Source organism: Labrus mixtus, chromosome 7 (assembly GCF_963584025.1).
Source record: "Labrus mixtus chromosome 7, fLabMix1.1, whole genome shotgun sequence".
Taxonomy (NCBI): Eukaryota; Metazoa; Chordata; class Actinopteri; order Labriformes; family Labridae; genus Labrus; species Labrus mixtus.
Window position 1 is genome coordinate 9,620,917 of NC_083618.1, and position 25,070 is coordinate 9,645,986.

Below are 25,070 nucleotides of genomic sequence, written 5' to 3' on the forward strand. Positions count from 1 at the left end.
ATCTATGCAATGTTAAAAATGTTTAGAACAAGAAATGAAAAAATAAACAAGATATGACTTATATGACTTGTATGAACAAGTTGTGTATGTATGTGTGTGACATGATCAAATCACAAGCAATGAGCAATATATCTATCTATTTATCTAATTAATATAAACAAGGTGTTTGTGTGTCTACACAGCAAATACTAATAGACTTATAGACCCCAGCCAGGATGAGGAGCCCTAAATAATGCTTGTCATCCAGCTCCTTCCTCTTCAGCCCCAAAACACGCCTCCCTTCAAGATGAGTCATTTCTAGTATGATTTTCTGTATTGAATTGGGAATGAGGAGCTCAAAAGCTGACGTGTTGTCTGTGACACGAGTCACTGCCATCCTGGTGGGCCCTGGCACTGTCTTTATTATGTATTCTGCAGACAGTGTTGCCTGACATATATTTGTGGACGTCACAAGGTCCACTGTATTTCACCAATTTTCGACATGAATGTCTCACACATAATTTACTCATCTGAGCTCTGACAGTGAGTATAGGCTGCTGTATGCTGTATGTAGCTGCAGAGTGTAAGGTTCGTGGGACTCCCTTGCAGGGACCCTTTTATATGTTTCGCCCCTTGTGTGGGTGGAGTCTTCCCGTGGGAAAATAAAAGGTTCCCGTCAAAGTCATAATAATATCTGCAATTTCTGGCACGTTACAGGTGAGGAGAATAGGGAGATAGATGTTTGTTTGATTGGGGTGAAATATGGTGTGTGTGTGTGTACAAAGAAAGAAATGGTGAATTTGACACTTCTTCTTTAAGGTGGTCCTAAAGTGCAAAGCACAATGACAAATCACAAAACACGTAAGAATAAGAAAACACAATGATGTTAACTTCTAACGTAAAAGGTAGGTTCCTGCGTTCTACAAGGATCGTCGTTGATTGTAAGAACACACTGTCTGTCTTTTTAACCAGAAGGAAATGCTGCTTTTGCGTGTTTATTTCAAAACATGGGCACAATCAGTGATTCAGACTTAGTCTCTATACGTTTCTTATTTCTTGTGTGTTTGCCTATTTGTTGTTGTGTTTTGTGATATGTCGTTGTGTTTGCCTATTTGTTGTTGTGTTTTGTGATATGTCGTTGTGTTTTCTTGTTTCTTGTGTGTTTTCTTATTTGCTGTTGTGTTTTGTGGTTTGTTGGTCTGTTTTATGATTTGTCATTGTGCTTAGCACTTCAGGGCCACCTTACATTTAGCCTCAACTTTCATTGCCGGCTCAAATTGACCCGAACAGTGTGTTATAAACATGCAGGGGAGGGTTGGAAAAATACTTACACATTTTTTTCCTGGATTTTCAAACTTTAAGAAGGGTCAATTTGACCCGTAACATAGCAGGAGAGTTAAGACCACAAACACTTTTCATTAGTAATAGTGCAAGCCTTCAATGTGACGTCACATGTCTCGCGCAGCTTTCGCTTTCATTTAACAGGAAGAGTCAGCGTTTGAAGCGTGAAGCCTGGTGAAGGTAAGACAAATACGACAATTCAAGTTAAACCATCTTATGTATTTTCAATAAGTTGACAACACATTTGTGGCGCATTCCTTTGTTTAAATTGCGTGATACAAGAAAATGAAAGGCAAAGTTAGCCTTTAAAAGTTGGCATTCGCCTTTCGTAACAGAAAGTACAGTCGAGCTGTGACGTATATTTTTTTGTGTGGAAATCCGAAAGTTTCAGAGAATAGTCTTTATAGAATTAAACCAAACAACTGTTATTCTTTGATGTGGCTGCTACAAACATTGCTACCATCGTTGTCACATATGTTATGTGTATTCCAGGAAAAGGACTCAAAATGTCAGAAACAGAGGAACAAATGGACGTGAGTTGAACTTTGAAACAGTATGAAAGATTACAGTTCCTAGGTATCATTAGGTTAAGTGTTTTTATTGATTTGAATGTCTTATCTCATGGTTGGTACAGTGGAGTTCACAGGCTTCATATCTGTGTAAAGGTTAGCAGAGGAACACAGTCAATGGTAGATAATTCAAATATGTCCATCAAGCGGCTTTGTCTTTTAAATTGTTAAAGCCAAATAGACTTTAAACTAGCTAGCAGAAGGGCGCCAGTTTAGCTCAGTTGGTACAGCAGTGGCTCCATACACAGGCGATGTAGTCCATTTACATGACTCCAGGTTCTGATGCTGTTTGGTGCATGTCAAACCTCACTCTCACTCCCCATATATCCTGTCCTATAAAGTCCTAATAAAGGCATAAAAGCCCCCCAACACATACACATACACTCACACACACACACACACACACACACACACACACACACACACACACACACACAAACCCCAACAACAACAGAACAACAAGAAACTAGCATCACTACTGCAGCACCAAGAATGTGTAACCTGATGTTTGTTTTATCTGTTTCATAACCTTGATTTGTCTAAATGACTATTTTGATAATAGTCATCCCCACACTTCATATCTCACCTTCTGCTCCATCAAAGTCTTACAAATGATATTGTTTTTGAAACATAGTAAAACAAAAAATAATACTTATTATTCTATGTGGAGGCTCTGATAATTAAATTGGCCTGGTTTGTGCATTCGTCTCTTCTATATCTGATATTTTTCACCACTACACCTTGAGTGGGGATGAAATATTTATTAAAGAAACATGGAGCGAGGCATGGAAGAGGACATCAACATTTCATGAACTTTCAAGCCACGCGCGTGCGTGCGTGTTTGGGTGTGTGTGCGCGCGCGTATGGGTGTTGCCATTTTGGTCATTTTCCAGCTGGCTAAAAACCTATATACAATTTTCTATCTTGACAAAACTAAAATGCATTTAAAAAAGATAGTTTAACTCAATGTCATGGAGTCTGTATGTGCTAGCTTTCTTATAATACATTGTCATTAACTGTAACTTGTATGCTTCCTCTGTTAAACTACAGGATGAAGCTCAAGTCACTCTATCTGTCCAGTGGTCAGAGGGACGTCAGCCACTGAGGAGTGATAGAAAACTAGAGCTGGCTCTTCAGACATGGGTCAATAAAAACAAAATGAATGGAAACTACTCAGTTTCCAAAGTCTTAGAAGATGGGAGAGCTGTGATTAAGATTAAACCAAGTCCAGGTGCTGTATGAATAATTATTAAAGCTAAAGCTACATCTATTTAAACAACACTGTGTTCACTCTTAACAACATTCATTTTAAGAAGCATATACTATTATACCTGCTTTAAAAATTATCTTTTCTTTTTAACATTTGGCAAATTCTTTGTTTTTCTTTTTTAGCCCTGAGTGACCTTCAGAAACTTTGTGGACAAACACTGAATGTCAAAGATGGCAAACCAGTGAAAGTTATGTATATTATACTGACACCACCAGGGCTGGAAGAGGCATCCAGTGGACCTGAATTAAACAGAAAATCAGGATACAACACACACAACACCAAGGAACCTAAAGGAGAGGGAGCCACAGCAGGAGACACCAAAGAAGAAAACTGTTCGATATGCATGGACACATTCAGAAAGAAGAAACAGCTGAAGTGCAAACATGAGTTTTGTGAGGCATGCCTGGAACAATCAAAGAAAATTTTTGGACCCTGCTGCCCTTTGTGCAAAGATGTCTTTGGTAAGATGGAGGGAGACCAGCCGGATGGAAAAATGACATGGAGATCAGGTCCCACGCCCCTCCCTGGATACTCACAGTGTGGCTGTATAATCATCAACTATTGGATTCCAGGTGGAATACAGACGGTAAATGCCTGATTTGGCTTATTTGGAAGTGTAGTGTACATTTTAAACTGTTCAGTTATTTTCTTGCACAGATGTCAGTTTTCGGGTATTTAACTCTCATTTTGCAGGAAAAGCATCCGAATCCTGGAAAGCGCTATGAGGGCATCTCCAGAGAAGCATATCTGCCGGACAATAAAGAGGGCAATGAAGTGCTGCGCCTGTTGCAGAAAGCTTTTGATCAGAAGCTCATTTTCACTGTCGGGATGTCAAGGACAACCGGGAAGGAGAACCAGGTGACTTGGAACGATATTCACCACAAAACTTCAACCTCAGGAGGACCACAATAGTAAGCTAGTGAAATCTTCATTCTCTCTATTCTATCTTTATTCTGTTAATAATGTCAAGTTTACCAAAATGTTAAATTAACCTTAGTGTTCTTTTTCCACAGTTTTGGGTATCCTGATCCTGGTTACCTGAGCAGAGTCCGAGACGAGCTGAAAGTTAAAGGTATCGTGTGACGGGGAAAAGTCTGATTAAACGAAGAAAAGCTAAAATGAATGAAGATATTACAATTCTATAAGTGAACTGTTTCTAATCTTCAAAATGTTCTTAAAAAGTAGGAGATGATTTAAGGTGCAGCGGGCCGCATTTACAGCTTTAAGAGTTTGTGTTGAAGCAAAATGTTGAATCTTTCATTTTAAATGTACTTTTCTTCATGAAGTATATCCATTTATTGCAGTTGATTGATAACGTTTGGTTGAGATTATAATGGTAGAAGAATATATGTTGAATATATAGATTGAACACGTAATATGATATCATGTTTGCCTTTTAATGATCATTAAACAAACCCACGCAGACCCATCTGTGTTCTTCTTTTCATCAGCACATATTGTGAGAAAATAACACAAAACCCACAGAATTGTTTTCTGTACAATTTTTTAAAATTTTATTTATAACAATATCTGTTACTTAGTTTGTAAAGTACTCCAGCAAAAATTAAACATTATTCTCTTTCCAGAAGAAAGACTGAGCCTCCATGCATTGTGTACTATAAAAGCTATGTGTCATTTTTCATTAAAAAACAAAAACAAGACTAATCAGAAGAAAAAAAAACAATTTTGAAAATGCATGTATGATTTTGCAAAAATGTCCTTTAGGTAAAATGATTGTACTTATCTCTCCATTAAAGACAAACATAACAGCATAAAATAACACTCGCTGGCAAGTAAGCAAAATAAAAACTTGTTATTGTTGTTACATTAAGAGATTGGTGTTACTTTTCACATGCATTAAGATATGGCTGACACATTTCTGACAGAAGCAGCATTTTGGGACAGAGGCTGAGCGTGAGGACGTGCCAGAGCGACCAGAATGGTAGCATTAGCAGCAGCAGGGCGAAAGAGAGATAAGAAAGAGTAGAGAAATGCCAGAGAACACATGAATGGACATAATGCACTTAAGACTGAGTCTATACAAAACTGTGAACATACAGACATCACTCCTGTAAAGGTAAAAGATAAATGTAGACACAAATGCAGATGCTATCTGGTTTTTACAAAGGAACTGGACAGAAGAAAAAAAAGAACCTTCTGGGTCACCTTTTTTCCTTCAGTTTTACTGTAATTGCAGCCTCTTTCTTTCAGAGGAAGACCCCTTTAAAAGACAACAAACTGCAGACTAGAGAGGATCCATTAGAGTTCTGTATCTGCTGCAGACCTCCGATTATCAGCCACCTATGAAGTCATCCACCCTTACCATCTCTACACGTCTGTGATCTCCACCAACCACTCTGCCTGGAATGTTTAACACATTAACCAACCTCCTCAATCTCCATCATCTCAAATCAAAACACCACTCATCCAGCAACACGAGCTCCAAACGATCACACAATGTCATAAAAACAAACATACCTGTTTGACATCTTAAGGTATAAAGCCTACAGTATACACTATACCGTAAAGTTTGTATCCTGTGCAAGGAAGACAACACAATCATTTCATGAAAATTGTTCTCCAAGAAAAAATGTGGAAAATACTGTAGTTGCCATCTGGTATCAACATTGTACATGTGCTATACACAAATGGTGCTATCACAACTCTGTCTCGCACAATCTCGCTAAAGAAACCCAGCAAGACAACATATGTACCAATTTAGAAAACTTTGAGTTTTACCTTTCCCGCTCAAAGTCAACACAAACAACAAACAGTTGGCACTGGTGAAATGGAACAATGTTTTTTTCTTTTCTATACAATTCATACAAAAATAAAAAATTAAAATTGCTCCAATGATAGCATCTTTTCTTCGGATTTTTCTTGTTTCCATTTCATTTTGCACAGAGGTAGTGGCTATTTAGGTAAAGGGTAAGGGACAAAGTGTAAATTAAAAATCTCTCATAGAAAATGTTATTCATTTTTGACCAGAGGAATCTCAAAAGAACAAAATATAATACTGCAATCACATACAAAAGTAGTCCTTCATTTTTGTACATTTATACAGTGTTCACACTTTTTATCAATTTTCTCTCACACTTTTTAAAGATTTTTTTTTCTTTCGTTTTTTTCTTTCTTTTTTTGTTAAAGGCAAGAAGAGGGGTGTGTTTGGAATATCATGATTCAGGCCTATAAACAGTCTATGCCAGCGGGTCCACAAGGGGCTCCTCGTCTCCACGGGATAACAACTCCTTCTTCTCGTCTGTGCTGGCAAGAGAGTTGCGACTGTTCTGAGCCCCCATGTACAGAGTGGCATATACTGGGTTTGTGAAGTTTGTGGGCTGGAGGGTCAAAAAGAAACATATATTTGATATTACTTTAATGTGCAAAGGCTTTAATGATTGTGTATTTAAAATGAATACCTGGTGTCTTTCCCTTACCTTGTCAGGGTCAAGTGTGAAGTCTACGTCTAGGAGCTCCCCTGCGTCGTCATCAGGCTCACCCTCGTAGATCTTGTAGGCAGGGTTACCAATCTCGACATTCATGGCCCCGTTTGTCATCCTTTGGTGCTGGAAGCCTTTAGCCCTGCAAGAAAATATAAAGCACACTGTCACACCTTTGTGTCCTAATCGAGGTTAAATGATCCTACATGGAGCAAGCAGGGACACAGCCACATTATGTAGGGAGGGGCGAGGCATCACATGACTCTCATCATCATCCAGGCTGAGGGAACTAAGCCACAGCACAGGACACAGTACCAGCAGTCATGTAGCACACAAAATATCCACAAACAGTGAGCCTGAATACCACAATGTCAATGTAACGCATTTAAGATAACAACAACACATAGATACAACAGATGATCTAAAATGCTGGATTTTTCACATTGCATTTTCCAATCTGAGCTTGGAAGATGGCTGTTACCATTTCTGCCACACTGCCACAATACAAACCAAAGCACAAAACAGGAAGTACAATATGGAACAACTTTATGGTCAACACTAAGGCGTCTATCTACACAACTGGTAAGTGCAAAAACAGATCTATTCAATGCATATATTCAATAGATCCACACTGCAGCTGCTCTGATGCGGGCTGTCAAACAGAACTACAGCTCCCATGATCATCAAAGAGAATGGTGCAACATTCACCACAGGACCAAACACTGTACAGCAACCAAGACTTATGGGTAAGATAGAAACAGAGAGAGAGAGAGAGAGAGAGAGAGAGAGAGAGAGAGAGAGAGAGAGAGAGAGAGAGAGAGAGAGAGAGAGAGAGAGTATCAAGATGCAGAATTGAATGAGATTGTGGAAAGAAAGCGTGGAACCCTGGCAAAAGTTACCGCAAGCGCCTGGAGCCGGTTTTGCCGGGCCGGCTAGACCTGAGGAGCAGAAGACATGCCATTACAGGGAGGAGAGGAAAAGAGTAGACGAGAGGGAGGAAAGCAAGGAAGAAAAAGAGGTCTTCATCGTTGCTTGTTTTTAGATGTGTTGCTGTAACTCACCCTCTGATTCTTCTTCTGTACCAGAACAGAGCTCCTGCAGCCAGCAGAACCAGCAGCAACAGCAGCAGCACTGGGATCACTATGGAGGCCGTTCCTATAAGCACACATACATAAAATAATTGAATCAGTCATCCTCGATGATTTCAAATGAAGGAACTTCTGTTTTTGATGCAGTAATATCAAAGTCAACTTACGTCCACCTGTACCAGGCTCAACATCAATGCTGGCCACCGACTCACAGCGATGCCCCGCCCAGCCAGGAGAACATCTAAACACACAAACACACAGAAGAGAGACTTTACCACTTTTCTTCTTCACCTACCGTATCCATATTGATTTTAACAGCAGCTAAAAACTCCCTGAATAAGCATTATTTTCTTTTGGACGAGTGTTTCTGATTATACTAACTGTTTTAAGTTCTAATGCCGCTTTTTTTATGTCTTTCAAATGAAAAAACTAATCTTTCTTTTGCTCATCTCTTACTTCCTTCAGTATGTTTTCTATCTGTAGTCTTTTGAACACTGATATTTAGGTTTTTTTAGGTGATTTACAGGATCCACCGCACAAACACATGCTTTAATATCTTTCTGTGTGTTGTTGTTTTTGTGTGTGTGTGAAAAAAACAACAACAACCAACCCTAAACAGTCACGGTTGGAAACATTTCTCCTCACCTGCACTCTGGCAGCCGGGTCAGTGGGTTGATGGAGCACTGACCATTTGCACAATACTCATTTGTATCACATGTGTAACAGCTGGGTTGGATTCTACCATTGGAGCAGCTTTATTGGAGAAAGAAAATAAAATGTGAGTTTCCATGAAAAAAAAATAGCATGCTTTAGATTAGTTTGATTGTTTGTGTGTGTGTGTGTGTGCGTGTGCGTGTGCGTGTGCGTGTGCGTGTGCGTGTGCGTGTGCGTGTGCGTGTGCGCGCGCGTGCGTGTGTGTTCTTACCGGCAGGTGAAGTCTCCTGTAGATGTAAAACTGTTGCTGGGGATACATTCTCCGTCTCGACAGTAGTGACACTTGTCAACCTCGCACATGCCGCCAGTGTACTGAGGCAGACAGCGGCACAGTTTGGAGCCGTTTTCCCTCTGCAGACAGGTACCTTTGTTCAGGCAGTAGCCTTCACAGCTCCCTGCACACACAAACACACATACACGTATATACACGGGAAATGCTTACTGTACCAGCTACATTAAAAAATAGTTGTATCGCATATCTAACTGCATTGTTTTCTTTGAAAGGGGTTGGGGACGTTTTTCGACAATGTTTAAAAAAAACAATATTAGCAAGACAGTTGGAACACTGACTGTATTGACACTGGTCGCCCTGGAAGTCAGCGGGGCATCGGCAGGTTGGCTGGTTTCCCGCACTGACTGTGCAGTTGCCTCCATTTTTGCAGTAATCCTTACAGGTGTGTAGGTTACAGTTTGGTCCTGTAAATCCTATCAGGCATCGGCAGGTAGGAGAGCCTGTTGATGAACAGAAAATGTAGAGGTTAAATAGATGGAAGACTCAACAGAGAGGATGACAAAGAAACAATATACTACCACTAGGCAAAAAAACAAAACATTTTGGTGGCCTGCAAAGCCATATTTTAGCCGACATCGCGTTATTTTAACTTCCAATTTCACTACAGTACCATTTAACACATTACTAGCACAAGATGAAAAAAAGGTTGCAATGTCCTCGTCTTACCTGTAGGGGAGGGTGTACATGTGCCTCCATTCTTGCAGTAGTCCCTGCATTGATCAATCTCACACCGATCCCCTCCGTAGTTCGGCTGGCAGCGACACTTCGGCTGCTTATGAGCGTTCAGGAAACAGCTGCCCCCGTTCATACACTGAACCAAGCAGGGACCACTGGGGGGTGCTGTGGATAACGAAGTGTTTTAGTCTTAGAGGGTTTAGATACTAGTAACTGGGTGTGTCTGTACAGTAAGTGGAAATGTGTGTCAACTCACAGATAGGAGATAGAGTGGGAGGGGGCAGCTCCACACATGTTCCGTTGTCCAGCGTGCGTCCATTGGGACAGATGCAGACGGGACCACTGGGGCTCAGAAGACACAGCCATTCACATTTCTTCCTGTCGCATGGATTAGTCACTGAAAAAGACAGGAAGTGAGATTAAAAATAAGGAAAAAACAACTTCTTGCTGTTAAGAGGTCTCTGTTAAGTGAGAATTCCTGCTGCTGAATGTTTTCTACTCACTCTCAGGTTGCTTATAGCGGTGGTACAAAACTATATCTGTGGCGTGGTTCATTCCAGTTGTCAGGTTCTCAATAGGGCCTTTACCAAACTTATTCACCCTGAAAACATAGTTGTTGGTGTAGGTGACACCGTAGATGAAGTCCTCAAACACATCGATGCTGAACGGGTGATGGAGCTCTGAGTAGAAACAGAGAGGACACGTTAAAGGAGCTTCACATGTATCCTCACATTTCTTCTGCTATGTCTGCCTTCGTTTCATTGCAGCTCAGTCCATGAAATCAGTCTTGGAAAACTCTTTTAAAATCTTAAAGCTCCTGTGTGGGAGCTTCCAGATTGTATCGATTTTGGTGAACTTCCTGGACCAGGTGGTAACCTTTTTCTCAATGCTGTTCTTGTGCTCTACATTCTTTTTGTGTTTTCTAAGTAGCATGCTGTTAATGCCCTCTTCTTAGACCTACCTGGTAGGCAGAGGTGACAGGCTTACAAATGACTATACAAAATGCAAATGTAAGCTCATCAACCAAGTTTTACAATCCATTTTCTTACTTTGAATGACTTCGAACTGACTCAATATTCAACTATGGCAACCAGTTGACTCACTTTCAAGTGTGTTCCAATTTCTTATGTGGCCTTCATTTGAATGAAGCCAGTTTTGATATTAAATCAAATATGAAAATAAAGGAAATGTTGTTTCTTGTGTGAAATTTGAATAGCGCGCATAAAGAAAGAAATGAAAACACAATACAAGATACAAGGAAATCTTAGGAAGATTATGTCTTGGTGCTCTTTTAAACCCCTCAGCAGGCTTTGTGTTATTTGTTTTAGGTAGAAATGTTTTGGCCACTGATTAGGAGGGTCTGGCGGAAAAATATTTTAAAGGAGGTACATCTTAAAAAGTGTTTGAGGACCCTTTGATTGCACCACAAATGTCACCAATGAAAGTGTGCCACTCAACTGTTTTTAATGCTGTTTACAGCCACAGCGGCATCGCTTCCATTCAGCCTCACACTGCAGATCAGGGAGAGTTTAGCATCGGCCCAGTACAGACGCTCGTTAAAGTAGTCCACTGCTAGACCTTTATAAAGAGAGAGCAGCATGAGAAAAGGTTTGAACGATTATAAAATTACATTTAGTATGTTTTGTGTACAGTATGTGCATGTTTTACCAGTCGGCCACTGAATGTTTTCCTCTACCAGCGTCTCTCTCATGGTTCCGTCCATAGCAGCTGTTTCAATCTTTGGGTGGTTCCCCCAGTCTGCCCAGTACATTTTTCTTAAGAGGCACAAGTGAACCCTTCATGAATCACTGCTCTTATAACCATTTTATCAACACTCACATTCTTTTTGTTTTCTGTAAGTAACTACATTTGCTGCTGTTATCAGCTTTCAGTCTCTGTAGAACCACTTACCCTCTCGGGGGGTCGACTACAATGGCGTAAGGCTCATCGATCATGCCTGAGATGAGAGTTTTACGGTGGCGTCCCCCGTTGAGCTGGGCCACCTCGATGACATCTCGACCAGAGTCAGTCCAGTACAAGTTCCCCGCCACCCAGTCCACAGCAATGCCCCGGGGCATCTTCAGGTCAGGGATCTAAAAAACAGAAAAAGAGAACGAGAACTTAGACCCTCCACATTTAGAAACATAACCTCTCCCTATCTTGAATTATTTACATCATATACATACATAAGCAACATTGCATTCAGTGTTTACACACTCACCTCCACGTTGTTAACCCTGGAGTCACTTTGGCGGCGGTTTCGGTTGCTATTTGGTGACAAGGAGGACGAAGGCAAATCATAAGAAGAAATACGCCCTGTGTGCCAGTTTGTCCAGTAAATACGATTGGTCTTGACGTGCAGGTCCATGGCATCAATGCGCACGTTGGCGTCGCCCTGGAAGATCTGCTCATAGCGCCAATTTGGCATAGAAGGGTCGAGGCTACGTATCTCATTGTCGTCAGCGATATAGAGCACTTGCCTGGGAGCTGGGGATGTAAAGCAGGGAAAAGAGAAAATTATAGCTGGAAAAAAATGTCTTTGTCTGAGATCCCCTTAATATTTTCTACAGGCCATTTGGTTGAAATTCCCCCATTTGCCTGCTTTGTCTGGATGAGTCTTTTATTTAGGTTCCATCATGTTACATCTGTTTTGCATGATATGCACTGGTGGAGAAGAGCAACAAATCTTTCTTTCTATCAGCCATTGTTTCATCCATTTTGGCTTAAATAGGAGGTACAAAGGCTACAGTCCTCAACACATTGGCCGCAGGTTTCACTCCCTTTAGCACATGTCTTACAACATCTCTCCTTCCCTCATTTCCTGTTTTGTTTGGTTAAATCAGTCGTGATGTCAGTGTTGATGTTGGCCAGTAAATGTGCAATGAGCCAAACAATCAAAATAAAAAATGCTTTAAAGCTCAAATACACATCCTGTTTGTATAGTGTAAGGAGTAGAAGGAGAGTTATTGCAGTAAAAGAAAGGGAATATAGTGAAACATTTTAAGAAAATGAAAGTTAAGGCACAGATACTTGAAAACTACGCTTAAATACAGTGCTAACGTATAAGTTCTTTGTGACTTCCCGCCTCAGGTAAATACATAGAGAAACGTGTTTGAATCATGGGTTACATGTGGTAGAAGTACCCACCATCAGCCTTGCAGGTGTCATTGATTCTGATGAAGTACTTGTGGCAGCTGCACTTGTGGGAACCTTTGGTGTTGTTACAGATGTGGGAACAGATTCCAAACTGCTTACACTCGTTCTTATCTGTAAAACACCCCGAAGGCCACATGATTCACATTATCTCATCATTTCCAGTCCTCAAAAGCAGATATTAACAATCGCAATCAAAAGCATGTGAAAACTGGATGAAGACTGCACCTTCACATCTGTTACGCCCATTGGACTGGAAGCCCGGTTTGCAGGAGCAGAAAGAGTCGGTGCCGTTCACCACACAGTGAGCTTCATCCCCATCTCCACACACTGTCCTGTTACTGCGGCAGTCATTCAGCACCGTGTCTGCAAGCGAAAAGATAAACAGGCTGTCACCCTCGTCATCGTGTGCGTCAACTATTATGAAGACAATCATCGTGTGGGAGAACACACCTTTCTTATTGCAGTTGATTTCATCAGAACCGTAGTCCTCACAGTCGTTGAAGTAGTTACAGCGAAGCACGGAGCTGATGCAACGGCCATTGGAGCACTGGAACTCGTCCTTTTGACATATCGGTGTGGAAGGAGGCAGTACTGAAGGAGAAAAGGGAGTCAGAGAGGTTAGGACCCGGTTTATCAAGTCAACACAAGCTTATATTAGGAGTTATATCCCTTTGCAGTTCAAATAAAAAATATATTCTGTAACTATAAATATGACTTTTCTCAACTCTCTTTTTTAAATGTCAAACATGTGCAAACAAACTCACAGCAGTTGACTTCATCGCTGCTATCTCCACAGTTGTTGACCCCATCGCAGCGTTTTGATAATGGCAGACACACACGATCATTATGACAGCGGAACTGTCTTGTTGGCGGGCACTGGAATTTGGCTGAAAGGACAGAAGCAGAGAAACATTTAGAGACGACTTCATTCAAACAAGGTGCAAAAGAAGACTTAAGGACATGTAAAAATCACAAATTCTCACCACACTCCTCTGGATTCTCATCTGAGTTGTCTCCACAGTCGTCCTCACCGTCACACTTCCAGCCGAGTGGTTTACAAAGAGTGTTGTTGCACTGGAACTCATCCAGGGGGCAGTGTCTACCCACTGAAACACAACAGCAAGAGAAGCTATAATAGAGAGCGACTGATACATTGTAATCAGATGCTACATTCATCCTCTTCTACACCTGTTTGGCTTCACATGTGTTTCTTACCACCACTGTCACATTTCTCCTCATCACTGCCATCCACACAGTCAGCATCAGCATCACACCTCCAGCGGATGGGGATGCAGTGGCCGTTTTTGCACTGGAACTGATCGCTGTCACACTTTACATCACAGCCATTCTGGACCAAAGACACATCATTATTCTGTTATTGCCTGCAACCAGTCACATTCTTAAAAGCAGATTGTTCATGAATGGTTGAGGAATACCTCATCTGACCCATCGGCACAATCGTGGTCCCCATCACACTTCCAGCGGCCTGCAATGCAACGGCCATTTGTGCAGGAAAACTCGCTCTCTGAGCACTGACGAGGCACTGAGGACGGAGAGAAAACTACTTAGAAGAGGATTCTTTAGAACAGACAGAGAGTATAGGCAGGGAGCGAGGACAGGTGGAAGGGAAAGGAAAAGAGAAGAGAAAGGTGGGAAAAGAGCTGACAGCTAAAAGAACAATCAGTGCTCTGCTGAAACCAGATACACATGAAAAAAACAAGGCTGATAATTCATATCACAGGATTGACTCATGGGGCACAGAGGTGGGGATGGTACAACAGTCTGGGCTTTAATTAGCGGAGGAGCTAAAGGAGCTAAAGGAGCTAAAGGAGCTAGTGGGATTATAGTTTAGAGAAAAGGAACACAGAACAAAAGACAAGCCGGGGGAACAGGAAGGACTGGGTAAGCGGAGGTTGTGGATGGTGGAGCTGAAACTGTGAAAACACCTACCTCTGGCTCACATCAACAGGCCAGTGTGAAATGCAAAATAGACATGAGATGATGTGAGATGTGCAGATGGGCAGAACCAATTAACGCAAAAAAGAAATCAAAGTTTAACCCGACAAACACACAGTGAAATGTGATACAGTGCTTACCGCACTGCTTTGCATGTGAACATTCTGCACATAGATTTTTTCAAAAATTGTTTTCATGCAGACATTGGTTGATTAATATGAGAAAAAACTGAGAGATCTTACCACACTTGTCTTCATCAGAGTTGTCCCCACAGTCATTGTCGTAGTCACACTGCCAGCGGCCAGGTACGCAGCGGTTATTCTTACAGCGGAACTGGTACGGCTCACAAGTGCGCTCATCTGGGGATCAAATCAGAATAGTAAAGCACCAGCTTGGCTCCGTTTTCCAACTTCCTTTCATTTTTCCTTCACAATCCATTCACGCCTTACCACACTCCTCTTTGGGTTCATCTGACGCGTCTCCGCAGTCGTCTTCTCCGTCACACTTCCAGCGTGCTGGTATGCAGCGGCCCGAGTCCTTACAGCGGAACTCGTCGACTCCACATGTCATTTGAGCTGCGATAGAAAGGAAAAGAAATGTTGACACTGGATAGAGGAAAACAGACTTATTAACTCTGTTTCTGTCTGTCTGCATAAACACCAGTGTACTTTTCCTCTAAATGTATTTTTTTATCGAGCCTCCCATCAATACACACAGTGAGGTCATATAAGAGAACTATTTTCATGCTGTAAAGGAGAGAGACGTGTTTCTAAAGCAGAGGTGTTTCCTACAGTAACACAGAGGCTGTGTCTTACTGCAGTTGGCAGGCTCATCAGATCCATCCACACAGTCGTTGTCCCTGTCACACACCCACACCCGTGGGATACAGCGCTTGGTGATAGCACACTGGAACTGGTTTGGGGCACATGTCACTTCAGCTACACAAAAGACAGACAGACACTCAACTTAATATTGAAAAATCCAAAATTAAAGTGAATACAATGGAAAAAGGCCCTGAAGGCTACAGTCTTTATGAGATAATAACTGGTGCTGATTTTGCTCTTCTTATAGCCTTGTGGTCGAAGGTGCTAAAATGTAAATTTTGACTTTAGGATGGTGTGGGAAAACAGATGATTTAATATTCCCCTCTGTGCAGGATGAATGTGCTTAGCAAATGTCATGGCAATTATATTATGCAACATCATTTGGCTGGAGGATGTCCCTAAAGGAAAGGTCAGAATGGACAGACATCCTCTGGGGAGAATGACAGGGTTCATCTTTTTCCTATCTGCTCAGTGTATTTTAAGATTTAGCACGAGTGGAAACTTTTGCTTAAGGGAGGTGATAGGGGATAGGCTAAGAAGTCACTGTAAGCCACAGGGTTAATCCTGTTGGCACAAAATGAAGCCAAGATTTAAGTACAAGATATACAGTATATTTGCTCTAAACAAGTGTTTCATACTGTTCTAAGTTCATCATTGTGAAACTGACTCAAGAACTGAAAAGTTAACAGAGGGCCCAAAGGAGGGCACAGAAACTCACGGCAGTCCTTCTCATCCTCTCCCTCTCCACAGTTGTCCTGTCCATTGCAGCGGAAGATGCCAGGGATGCAGCGACTCGGGTGGCTGCATTTGAACTGACTTGGCAGGCACACATGGATGTCTGGAGAAAGAGAGACAACAGGAGATGAGTTGCAGTGCATATTGGTTATTCTGGATACACATAAGAACAGGGGTCTCCAATACATCGCTCAGAGCTACTGGTAGCTCATGGCTCATGGCTGTGCTTCAGTAGCTCACCAAGAACTTCACAGACTGCGAGCAAAAAATACATAGACAATAAAAGCATTTAAAGCCTCTTCCCACTTCAATTTGAACAAATACTCAGATTATCATTATGCTACATTATGTGACTTATTGTAAGTGATGTCGGCAAGAAGCTATTGGCCACATTAATCTTTTCAAAATAGCTCTCAGAAGAAGGGAGACCCCTGCCCATGAAGCAGTTTTAAACCATGTAAGAATGTCTAGGTGTGAGTACCGCAGTTGGCCTCATCAGAGTTGTCCTGGCAGTCATTGTCTCCATCACAGATGTAGGCAGGGTTGGTGCAGATGCCTGTACCACACTGGAACTGACCCGGTCTGCACTTAAACTCAGCTACATAGACGACACACACAGCTCATCATCAACCAAATTAAACAAAATCATTCTGCAAAGTCATGGTATCAGGACTATGATCGTCAGAATGCAATCATCACTCACGGCACTCTGCAGGCTCATCTGATCGGTCCCCACAGTCATCCTCTGTGTCACACTTCCACCAGAAAGGAATGCATTTGTCATTTTTGCAGACAAACTGAAAGAAGAGATAAGCATGTATTCATTCAGTTAGATCATGTTTTTCTACAGGCAAATGTCTAAATCAAGAGCATCGACATAATCTCTATCTCACCTGACTTGCAGTGCAGTTAGACAAGCACTGTCTGCCATCAGCTGCTAAATAGAAGTTAGTGGGGCAGGCACACTTATAGCCACCTCCAGGTGAGAGCAGACACAGGTTACTGCAGCCTCCATTGTTGGTTTGACAGGGATGCCCATCCACTGAGGCAAAGGGAAAAGACACAAGTAGAATTCAGAGAAGATCACACAAAAGTTGCAGTAGAAAAAGACTTACATGTGCTCTTGAAATAAAGGGGGTTAGGTGTTACCTTGAGGCTGGCGGTACGGGTGGTAAATGTGGACGTCCATGGGTCTGTGTAAGGTGCTTATCAGCACGGTCTTGTTGACTCCCTGAGTTTTGTGAGCTCTGTTGATTGACTTTGTCTCCCAGTCTGTCCAGTAGATGTACTCCTCAAACAGGGTCATAGCAAAGATGTGGGGGATATCCTGAACCATAACTACAGGAGCACAAAGCACATCAGCCAAAAAATGAGTAACAACACAAAAAAATAAAAAAATAATAATAATAATAATGGGAAAATAATAAATTGTGTTTTTTTTTTACGTGTGTGTCTGTTGGTTCCATCAAGGCTGGCGAATGCGATGTAGTCCTCTCTAGCATCAGCCCAGTAGATCCGATCGTTGACAAAGTCCAGAGTTAGACCATTAGGCCAGGTGATCTTATCTTCAACAATGACACTTCTGTTGGTGCCATCCATCCCAACCCTGCCAATGTGGGGGCTGTCACCCCAGTCTGACCAGTACAAGTACCTGTGGTGATGTGCTGAATTAGTTTGGTTTGATGGTCTCAACAGAGCAGAATTCTTTACATCCACTAGTTTACAATATATATATATATTTTTTAACTTAACAATACGTTTTAAACATATTTACTAAATCAGAACAAGTGCATGACTTACAAACAGTCTAACTCAGGCTGTATATAAAATGTGGCCAACGCCAGAGTGCCCTAAACTGCATCCTTTTGAAAGACCAGCATCGGATCGACTCCATCGTTTGCAAAAAAGGTCAGATTTTATAAAACCAGATGAGAAAATGAACCTACTTCTCAGTTGAATTATCACCCAAGCAAACATTTTCCTAAAAATGTTTTGGCCTCTGTCACTATTTCAAAGTCTTAAAATAGTATGATGGTATATGGACCTACTGTATATTAAGTGTAAAATCAACCATAAAGCAGGGAATGCTTTGCAAGGTGGCTACATCTACTTCTTTTATACACTCTTTGATTCAACTATATAGCTAACTCTGTTAGCAGTTTCTGAATTGACAGTGTTAATGAACTGAACCGACATGACATACAAAAAGTATGAAACAAAATCAGCTAGCTTAAAGGAACATTTCTTTCTACTTTTGACCCACATCTGTAAAGTCTCCCTGTGTTACTCTTACCCGTAGCGTACGTCCAAAGCCACCGCACGTGGCTCCCTCAGGCCGCTGTTGACCAGAACCGTCCGGTATGCTCCATTCAGCTTAGAAACCTCGATGGTGTCCCGTCCTTTATCACACCAGTACAGGTTTCCTCCCACCCAGTCAACTGCCAGACCATCTGGGTTGCTGAGTGATGTGCGATGAAGGACCTAACAAAAAAAGGCAAGCAGAATAATCTTTATGAATCTTAACCCTAACATTTTTATAGATTGTCGAACAACACCAACATAAGCATGAAGATAAATGAATAATTTTTAAATTGGTCTCTAACACTAACAAGGTACTTTCAGCACATGAACTGTTTACTGCTTTAGTCAAGATCCTCTAACACTGACCTGAACATCGCTGCCGTTGATGTGCATGCGTCGGATCATGCTGCCTTGTGTGGTCACATCGGTCCAATAAATCATCTGCTGGCGATAGTCAAAGTCCAGAGCCACAGCATTGTTCAATCCCTGTCAAAGGAAAGGAGCTGCATCAGTCCGGGCCAAAGATAAGCCTCTGCAATGTCATTTGCAGGATTCCTAAGCGCTTCTACAGAATTCTATCTGCTGGTCTGACCTGTTTGAGCAGAGTGTAATTGGAGCCGTCTAGGTTGAGCTTTCTCAGGTAGTAGCGGTTGGCAAAGATCAGGAAGGGTTCTTCATCTGCAGGGAGAGAGGCATAACATTTGAGTGAATTTACCTCTAACTTCTCCTTGGAGCCATTCATCTTGTCATGTTCCTTACCAGAGGTGGATTTGCATATGGTGGGGTTTTCAGGGCTAAGCTGGAAACCCTCCACGCACAGACAGTGGAAGCTTCCGTGAGTGTTGATGCAGCGCTGCGTGCAGGGATAGGTGGTTGTGCACTCGTCTATGTCCACACACGTCTTCCCGTCGTCCTTCAGACGGAAGCCAGGGTGGCATCTGCACTGTGAGAAGGCAAAGTGCAGACAGAGCAGATAAAGCAAACTGTGCATGCTTATTTAACGTCTCTCTATTACAACGGAACCCACGTCAGAATTCCACGCTGTTCTTTTACCTTGAAGCCGATCTTGAGGTCTTCACAGAGCTGAGAGCAGCCGCTCAGTTTGCTGTTCAGACATTCGTTAATAAAGCAGTTCAGCTCGTCTGAGCCATCGCCACAGTCGTCTTTATGATCACAGAGCAGTGTCTCATTGATGCAGTTTCCATTATTGCAGGCGTAAGCTGTGTCGTTACATTTCTTCTCTGTTTGATGGCAAAATGAAACAAAATGAGAAACAAATGAAGTGTAAATGTCAACCTGTGCAGCTTATATCATTTCAGTGTGTTAGTATTGACAGAACTTTCTTGTTGCCCAAAAGATAAAACCAAATAATGGTGTTATATATCTTATTGGATGTCTGTTTTCTGTATTAGCAATAATGTAGTTTATCCTCATTTGGCTGCAACTTTCTTGTTTACATCATCAAGCTCAAAGGTGACAGATCAAAATAGGAAACAGCAATTTGATGCAACCACATCTAATTCACTCTAATGTCAATGACTAACCAAATGCTGTAAATACAAAAAGATAAAGTAGGAAAAAGTTTTGTGAGTCTGGAGAGGCTATGTTGACTAACCTGAACCGGTGCAGCGAGGGTTCTTTGGGGCTTCATCTGAGCGGTCATGGCAGTCAAAGTCTCCATCACACTCCCATGAACTCTGGATGAGGCAGCGGCCATTGGCACAACGGAACTCGTTTGCTCCACATGTTGGATATTCTGCATCGGGGGGGGAAAAAAAAGGACAAAAGAAAGAAGGAGAGTTGTTAAAAGCATGGATGATGGGGTGAGAGCTTTTTTTTTATAATGGCCCCATCAGAACTGAGAGGTCATGGTTCCACTCACCGCACTCCTGAGACTCGTCTGAGCCATCGCTGCAGTCGTTGTCATGGTCACACACAAAGTGTTTGGGGATACACTGGCGGTTCTGGCACATGAACTCATTGCTGCTGCACGTGTTGTTGAACACTGAAATACAAATATTCGGTGAGGAAAATACATTTTACAACCCCTCCGATGAAGAACATTGAATAAACGTTTTTAGATGATGACCCTTGCACTCACTACAGCCAGCTTTGACGCTCTCGTCAGCCCCGTCAGGACAGTCTTTGTCTCCATCGCACTTCCAGCGCTGAGGGATACACAAATGTGACCCTGGACACTGGAAGGCCTCAGGACTGCAGGTTTTGGCTTCTGTGACGGAGAGAAGTTCATAAGATACCCTTTAAAGTCCCCATAGGGAAGTTAGTAGAGATTTTATTAAAGATCATTTTGAATCTTTTCTGTATCCTAGGTAACCAAAAGGCTATGAGCTCCAAAAGCAACCACATAGTTCTATCACCGCAACATTTCAGGGACAGAAAAGGCACTCCTAAGTTTTCATACTTTTTTTTTAGAATTACTTTTTGCCAAATTTTTGGTGCAGAGTATAATGCAGTATTCACCTGAAGAAGTGGCAAGAAGTAAGAAAACATTAGAATAAAAATGTCCACCAATGAGGAGATTCCTTTTAGTTTGAGAATAAAACGCAAATACATATATTTTTCTATTATAGGTAAATATGTTTACAGCGTTTGTATTTTTATTCACACACGCTTTGTGCACAACACTCACTGCACTTGCTGTCCTCATCACTGCTGTCCCCACAGTCGTCAGCTCCGTCACACACCCAGCGGTTGGGGATGCAGCGGTGGTTCCCACACTCGAACTGAGAGGCCGAGCAGAATTTATCTATAGGTGCGAAAAAAAGAATGAATGCAAAATAGAAGCAACAAAACAAAATAATCGTCCACCGCAGCTCTGCTTTGTTTAGGAGTTTTGAGTCTCGACTTACCACAGTGAGCCTCGTCTGCACCGTTCTCACAGTCATTCTCCTTATCACAGGTCCAGCTCATGGGGATACAACGCCCACTAGGACAGGCGAAGAAGGGCGTGGGGCACTTTGTTTTCCCGCTCCCTGGCAGAAAGACCGAAAAGTTAAAGTAGGAAACCTCTCAAACTTAAGCTAAGATGGAGAGGGATAATACTGAATTTCCTTTTTCCCCCTCTCAAACCACAATCTAAGGGATAGAAAAGTTCTTAGTTTTTTCCATTTAAATGAATTTCTCCTATAATTCTGTGAAACCCATCATTTCAATGATTTTCTTGACTATTGCATGTACATTAAGAAAAAACAAGTCATGTGTATTCCAGGAGGGGATAAAATACCTGGGCAGTTTCTTTCATCTGAGAAGTCTCCACAGTCGTTAGCTCCATCACACAGCCATGAGGGAGCATAGCAGAGTGTGGTGAACTCACACTTCTGAAATGTCACTCCCTTCACTCCCAGGTGGAAGTAGCTGGAACAGTCCGTGGCAGCTTAACAAAGAGAGCAGCGTGACTTTTTATTTTACTGAAGTCTGGAAGAAGGTTATAATAGTGAAAAAAAGGCAGATCATTTTGAACTTACTGCAGTTCATCTCATCACTGGCATCTGCACAGTCCACTTTCTGGTCACATTTGCTGGAGTTGGAGATGCAGCCTCCGTCTCTGCACTGGAACTGATCAGCTGAGCACAGTGTGGCTGTTAAACAGAAACAAAGGAGTCATTTAGGAGGATCTTCTTTAGAAAATATCACAAGACCTCAGGTGTGAGGAACCTGTTTAATCATTACACTTGACTCACAGTTACAGAAGACTTCATCTGAATTGTCTCCACAGTCGTCCTGCCCGTTGCACCAGGAGCTGTGCCCCACACAGCGGCTGTTCACACACCGCCTGTAACCCTTCTTACACACACGGTTTGCTGAGAACCACACATGAAGAGATACAGAGTCAATTAACAAGTGTCAACAAAACAAACATTACTGACACTGTTTATTAAAACTCACCACAGTAGGACTGTTTCTCATCAGACTTGTCCTTGCAGTGGGCCATGCCGTCACAAGTCAGTGTGTAGTTAACGCAGTCTCCATTTCCACACTCAAACTCATCAATGTTGTTGCATGTTGTGTTGAGAGCTGTGAGACACAAACAGAATAGTTTCCTTCAACGAGGCAATCGGCATGGAAAATTGGCAGTACTCCTAATCCATTCCACACCTAATCTTAGTTCTATCTTTTAACTCTAGTAGATTGTGATCAGCTTAACAAAAAGTTCATTTACACACACCAGTATCTGCATATTCAATTAAAAAACTTTAATACAATATTTTCATTAAATGCTGTGCTTGGGAAAACTTTTTAAAGCATCTGTGTGGTGTCACATCTGCTCCCTCTGAAGACATTTTTTTTTTAAATTCCCTGCCTTGTATTATTACCTATGCATGTATTGTCTTCCAAAAGCTTCCTGTCGCCACGGCAACTGCAGTTGACCCTTCCCTCAGAGGTCAGCAAACACAGGTCCTGACATCCGCCGTTGTTGACACGGCACAGAGAGAACTCACCTATGCAGAGATGAGGAGAGTTAGGGGAGGTTAGCCACATGCACACGCGCACACGCGCACACGCACACACGCACACACACACACACACACACACACACACACACACACACACACGTGTATCCACATCAGCAGACGGACAGATACACTTATGTGCCTCTGCTCAATGCATAATTCAATATGACTCAATCTAAATGGGATTTGCAGCTATGACTGCAGACTCTCAGCTTGTATGGTTGCTCTGGGTATTGGAGCGTAAGCGAGTACGAAGGAGGCAACTTGAGGGAGAAGATGGCTGTCGATATGGAAGAAAATAAAACGCAGGGTAGAATACAAATACTAAGCTGTGAACAAGATGAGGTGAAGAAAGAAAGTTTGGAGTGTATACAGTGCATCTGCTATATCACTCCTGTTCATTATCTGCTCTGTCAGGTCAGAAAAGCTGCTTTGTTCATGTGTTTTCAGTTTGTGATTGTTTCAGTGCAACTCTCAACTGAAACGGAGGCTATTTAAAAACTTTTCTGTGAAAGGGTACGATTTTTAATTTCATGTTACTACCAAGGAATGGCGATTTGTATTGTTACAGTTCACTAAACAGAACACATTATAAACATTAAAAAAATGTGTCCAATCTATAAGCTCCATAGTGATGTTGGTACATTTTAAGTTATATGAGATAACATAATGTTTTACATTTAAAATTGACAATACATTAATTGTTAATTTTTGATTAATTATTTTTTTCAATATGATCTTTTTAAGTGTTTTTTGGCACATGTGAAAATAAATGCTTCCACTTTGTCTTTTACTCCCTTCAATATTTCATAATAGATTTTTGACCGTAAATTAATTCTTTTTAAAGTTTTAAAATTAATTTAACATTCATGCAAGATGTCAATATTCATAAATGCAAACTGGTCACCTGTCATTTTAGTTGATCTTTTAATTAAATTTCATGTAGTGGAACTTTTTTAAATGTATTTATAAAACATTGAAGTCCATTTTATTGATCTATACATCCCATTTTTATATCTTATTCTTCTAGATCAGGGATGTCAAAGTTCTATTGGGTCGGGGGCCGGATTTGTTCAAATGAGACCTCAAGTGGGCCGGACTAATTTTGCCAACATCACTATAACTCAACACATGGATATATAGGCTAATGTATGATTGTATAGAAAACTTTAACATTAAGCAGAGGGGTTAACTGTCATTGCAAACTGCATGTTGGCATATGGAAATATTTCAATGTACACCATAACAGAAGAAAAAATCAATAATTATGTTTTGTTTGAGATTATTATATTATATTTAAATATTGCTGTTCAAGGTTATACAAACTTTGACACAGTGCATTAGAGAGAGAGAGAGAGAGAGAGAGAGAGAGAGAGAGAGAGAGAGAGAGAGAGAGAGAGAGACTTTAGATCTGTGTGTTTTCAGGCCACAGCACAGTTTGCACTCGTTAAGGTTCATTACAGATAAAACCTGCTCACATTAATAAGTTGTCACAAACACACAGAGTGCATTTGATGTAAGACCGAAGTCATCTTCAGGTATTTTAGTGTGAGGCATTATAAAATGATAACATGTTTCCAAACCAACAGACTTGAATTGATCCTTCAGCGTTGTGCACTGCAGTCTGATCAGCTCCGTGTGGAGTGCACGTTTTTCAACTAAGTAAACTCAGTTAAAAGACTTTTTATATGAGTCTGGCAGTCCGTTCTTCTACGTGTCCGCAATATTGTAATCTAACTCTGTCACTGACTTTTTATGCGCCATGAATCTGTGCCATCTCCGTGCGCAATTCGAGAAAGCATTTTAGCGATGCTCCTCGGTTAAACCAGCGGACGATGTATGATCGGGCAGCCTGTGCGTGATATCGTTTTTGGATAAGAATGAACTGTTCAGTAATAGTTATATTTTTACAGTCTGATGAAAGCTGGTGATAAAGTCGCATTTAGAAGTGATGTCGCGCTGAAACTTTTAGGTGATTAACACAACACGTTCACCTCTGGGTGACCTAAAAATGAACCATCTGTAAATAAAATCAGTTAATATTAATTTTAAATGTACTGTTTTTTACAATAACCAGAGGTAAAACTAGTCGGGAGATGCGTCAGGCTCAACGTCTGGATGTGTGGATACGGTCTGGGCCGGATTTTTTTTTTATTTGCACAAGCTGCTCTTTGTGGCTCACTCCATAGGAAGCTTTGTTATTATCAGCCAAAACTTTTGTTTTACATCAGTGAAGACAGGAGAAACTGGAAAGAAGT

The 25,070-nt window shown here is 41.5% G+C and overlaps 2 protein-coding genes across 3 annotated transcripts in view; one reads left to right on the forward strand and one right to left on the reverse strand.

Moving 5' to 3' along the window:
- The first annotated feature begins 1,423 nt into the window (after window positions 1–1,423).
- On the forward strand, window positions 1,424–4,584 carry LOC132977810 (E3 ubiquitin-protein ligase DTX3L-like). Its single transcript, XM_061042663.1, has 6 exons — window positions 1,424–1,500; window positions 1,813–1,853; window positions 2,940–3,120; window positions 3,282–3,745; window positions 3,853–4,070; window positions 4,173–4,584. Exons 2-6 carry the CDS (start codon window positions 1,827–1,829, stop codon window positions 4,240–4,242), a joined length of 960 nt encoding a protein of 319 aa, XP_060898646.1. The 5' UTR covers window positions 1,424–1,500; window positions 1,813–1,826; the 3' UTR covers window positions 4,243–4,584.
- A 62-nt stretch (window positions 4,585–4,646) lies between these two features.
- Window positions 4,647–25,070, reverse strand: part of LOC132977808 (low-density lipoprotein receptor-related protein 1-like) — a 93,680-nt gene continuing 73,256 nt past the window's right edge. The window contains exons 45-90 of one of the 2 annotated variants that reach the window (XM_061042660.1): window positions 22,675–22,800; window positions 22,247–22,375; window positions 22,042–22,161; window positions 21,826–21,939; window positions 21,585–21,734; window positions 21,211–21,333; window positions 20,991–21,107; window positions 20,442–20,570; window positions 20,223–20,345; window positions 19,956–20,096; window positions 19,394–19,581; window positions 19,100–19,283; window positions 18,933–19,018; window positions 18,707–18,826; window positions 18,333–18,520; window positions 17,485–17,690; window positions 17,189–17,377; window positions 16,933–17,081; window positions 16,743–16,836; window positions 16,521–16,637; window positions 16,023–16,142; window positions 15,296–15,418; window positions 14,930–15,055; window positions 14,723–14,839; window positions 13,961–14,067; window positions 13,740–13,872; window positions 13,508–13,630; window positions 13,289–13,411; window positions 12,975–13,115; window positions 12,750–12,887; window positions 12,516–12,635; window positions 11,590–11,855; window positions 11,280–11,461; window positions 11,037–11,143; window positions 10,827–10,946; window positions 9,872–10,048; window positions 9,625–9,765; window positions 9,360–9,533; window positions 8,972–9,133; window positions 8,613–8,796; window positions 8,333–8,440; window positions 7,855–7,928; window positions 7,661–7,754; window positions 7,499–7,537; window positions 6,597–6,741; window positions 4,647–6,497 (exon numbers count right to left, since the gene is read on the reverse strand). In XM_061042660.1, coding sequence (XP_060898643.1) covers window positions 6,357–6,497; window positions 6,597–6,741; window positions 7,499–7,537; window positions 7,661–7,754; window positions 7,855–7,928; window positions 8,333–8,440; window positions 8,613–8,796; window positions 8,972–9,133; window positions 9,360–9,533; window positions 9,625–9,765; window positions 9,872–10,048; window positions 10,827–10,946; window positions 11,037–11,143; window positions 11,280–11,461; window positions 11,590–11,855; window positions 12,516–12,635; window positions 12,750–12,887; window positions 12,975–13,115; window positions 13,289–13,411; window positions 13,508–13,630; window positions 13,740–13,872; window positions 13,961–14,067; window positions 14,723–14,839; window positions 14,930–15,055; window positions 15,296–15,418; window positions 16,023–16,142; window positions 16,521–16,637; window positions 16,743–16,836; window positions 16,933–17,081; window positions 17,189–17,377; window positions 17,485–17,690; window positions 18,333–18,520; window positions 18,707–18,826; window positions 18,933–19,018; window positions 19,100–19,283; window positions 19,394–19,581; window positions 19,956–20,096; window positions 20,223–20,345; window positions 20,442–20,570; window positions 20,991–21,107; window positions 21,211–21,333; window positions 21,585–21,734; window positions 21,826–21,939; window positions 22,042–22,161; window positions 22,247–22,375; window positions 22,675–22,800 — 6,278 coding nt within the window. In that variant the 3' untranslated portion in view covers window positions 4,647–6,356. The remainder of the gene's footprint in view (window positions 6,498–6,596; window positions 6,742–7,498; window positions 7,538–7,660; window positions 7,755–7,854; window positions 7,929–8,332; window positions 8,441–8,612; window positions 8,797–8,971; window positions 9,134–9,359; window positions 9,534–9,624; window positions 9,766–9,871; window positions 10,049–10,826; window positions 10,947–11,036; window positions 11,144–11,279; window positions 11,462–11,589; window positions 11,856–12,515; window positions 12,636–12,749; window positions 12,888–12,974; window positions 13,116–13,288; window positions 13,412–13,507; window positions 13,631–13,739; window positions 13,873–13,960; window positions 14,068–14,722; window positions 14,840–14,929; window positions 15,056–15,295; window positions 15,419–16,022; window positions 16,143–16,520; window positions 16,638–16,742; window positions 16,837–16,932; window positions 17,082–17,188; window positions 17,378–17,484; window positions 17,691–18,332; window positions 18,521–18,706; window positions 18,827–18,932; window positions 19,019–19,099; window positions 19,284–19,393; window positions 19,582–19,955; window positions 20,097–20,222; window positions 20,346–20,441; window positions 20,571–20,990; window positions 21,108–21,210; window positions 21,334–21,584; window positions 21,735–21,825; window positions 21,940–22,041; window positions 22,162–22,246; window positions 22,376–22,674; window positions 22,801–25,070) is intronic. The other variant, XM_061042661.1, reaches the window with a different exon arrangement.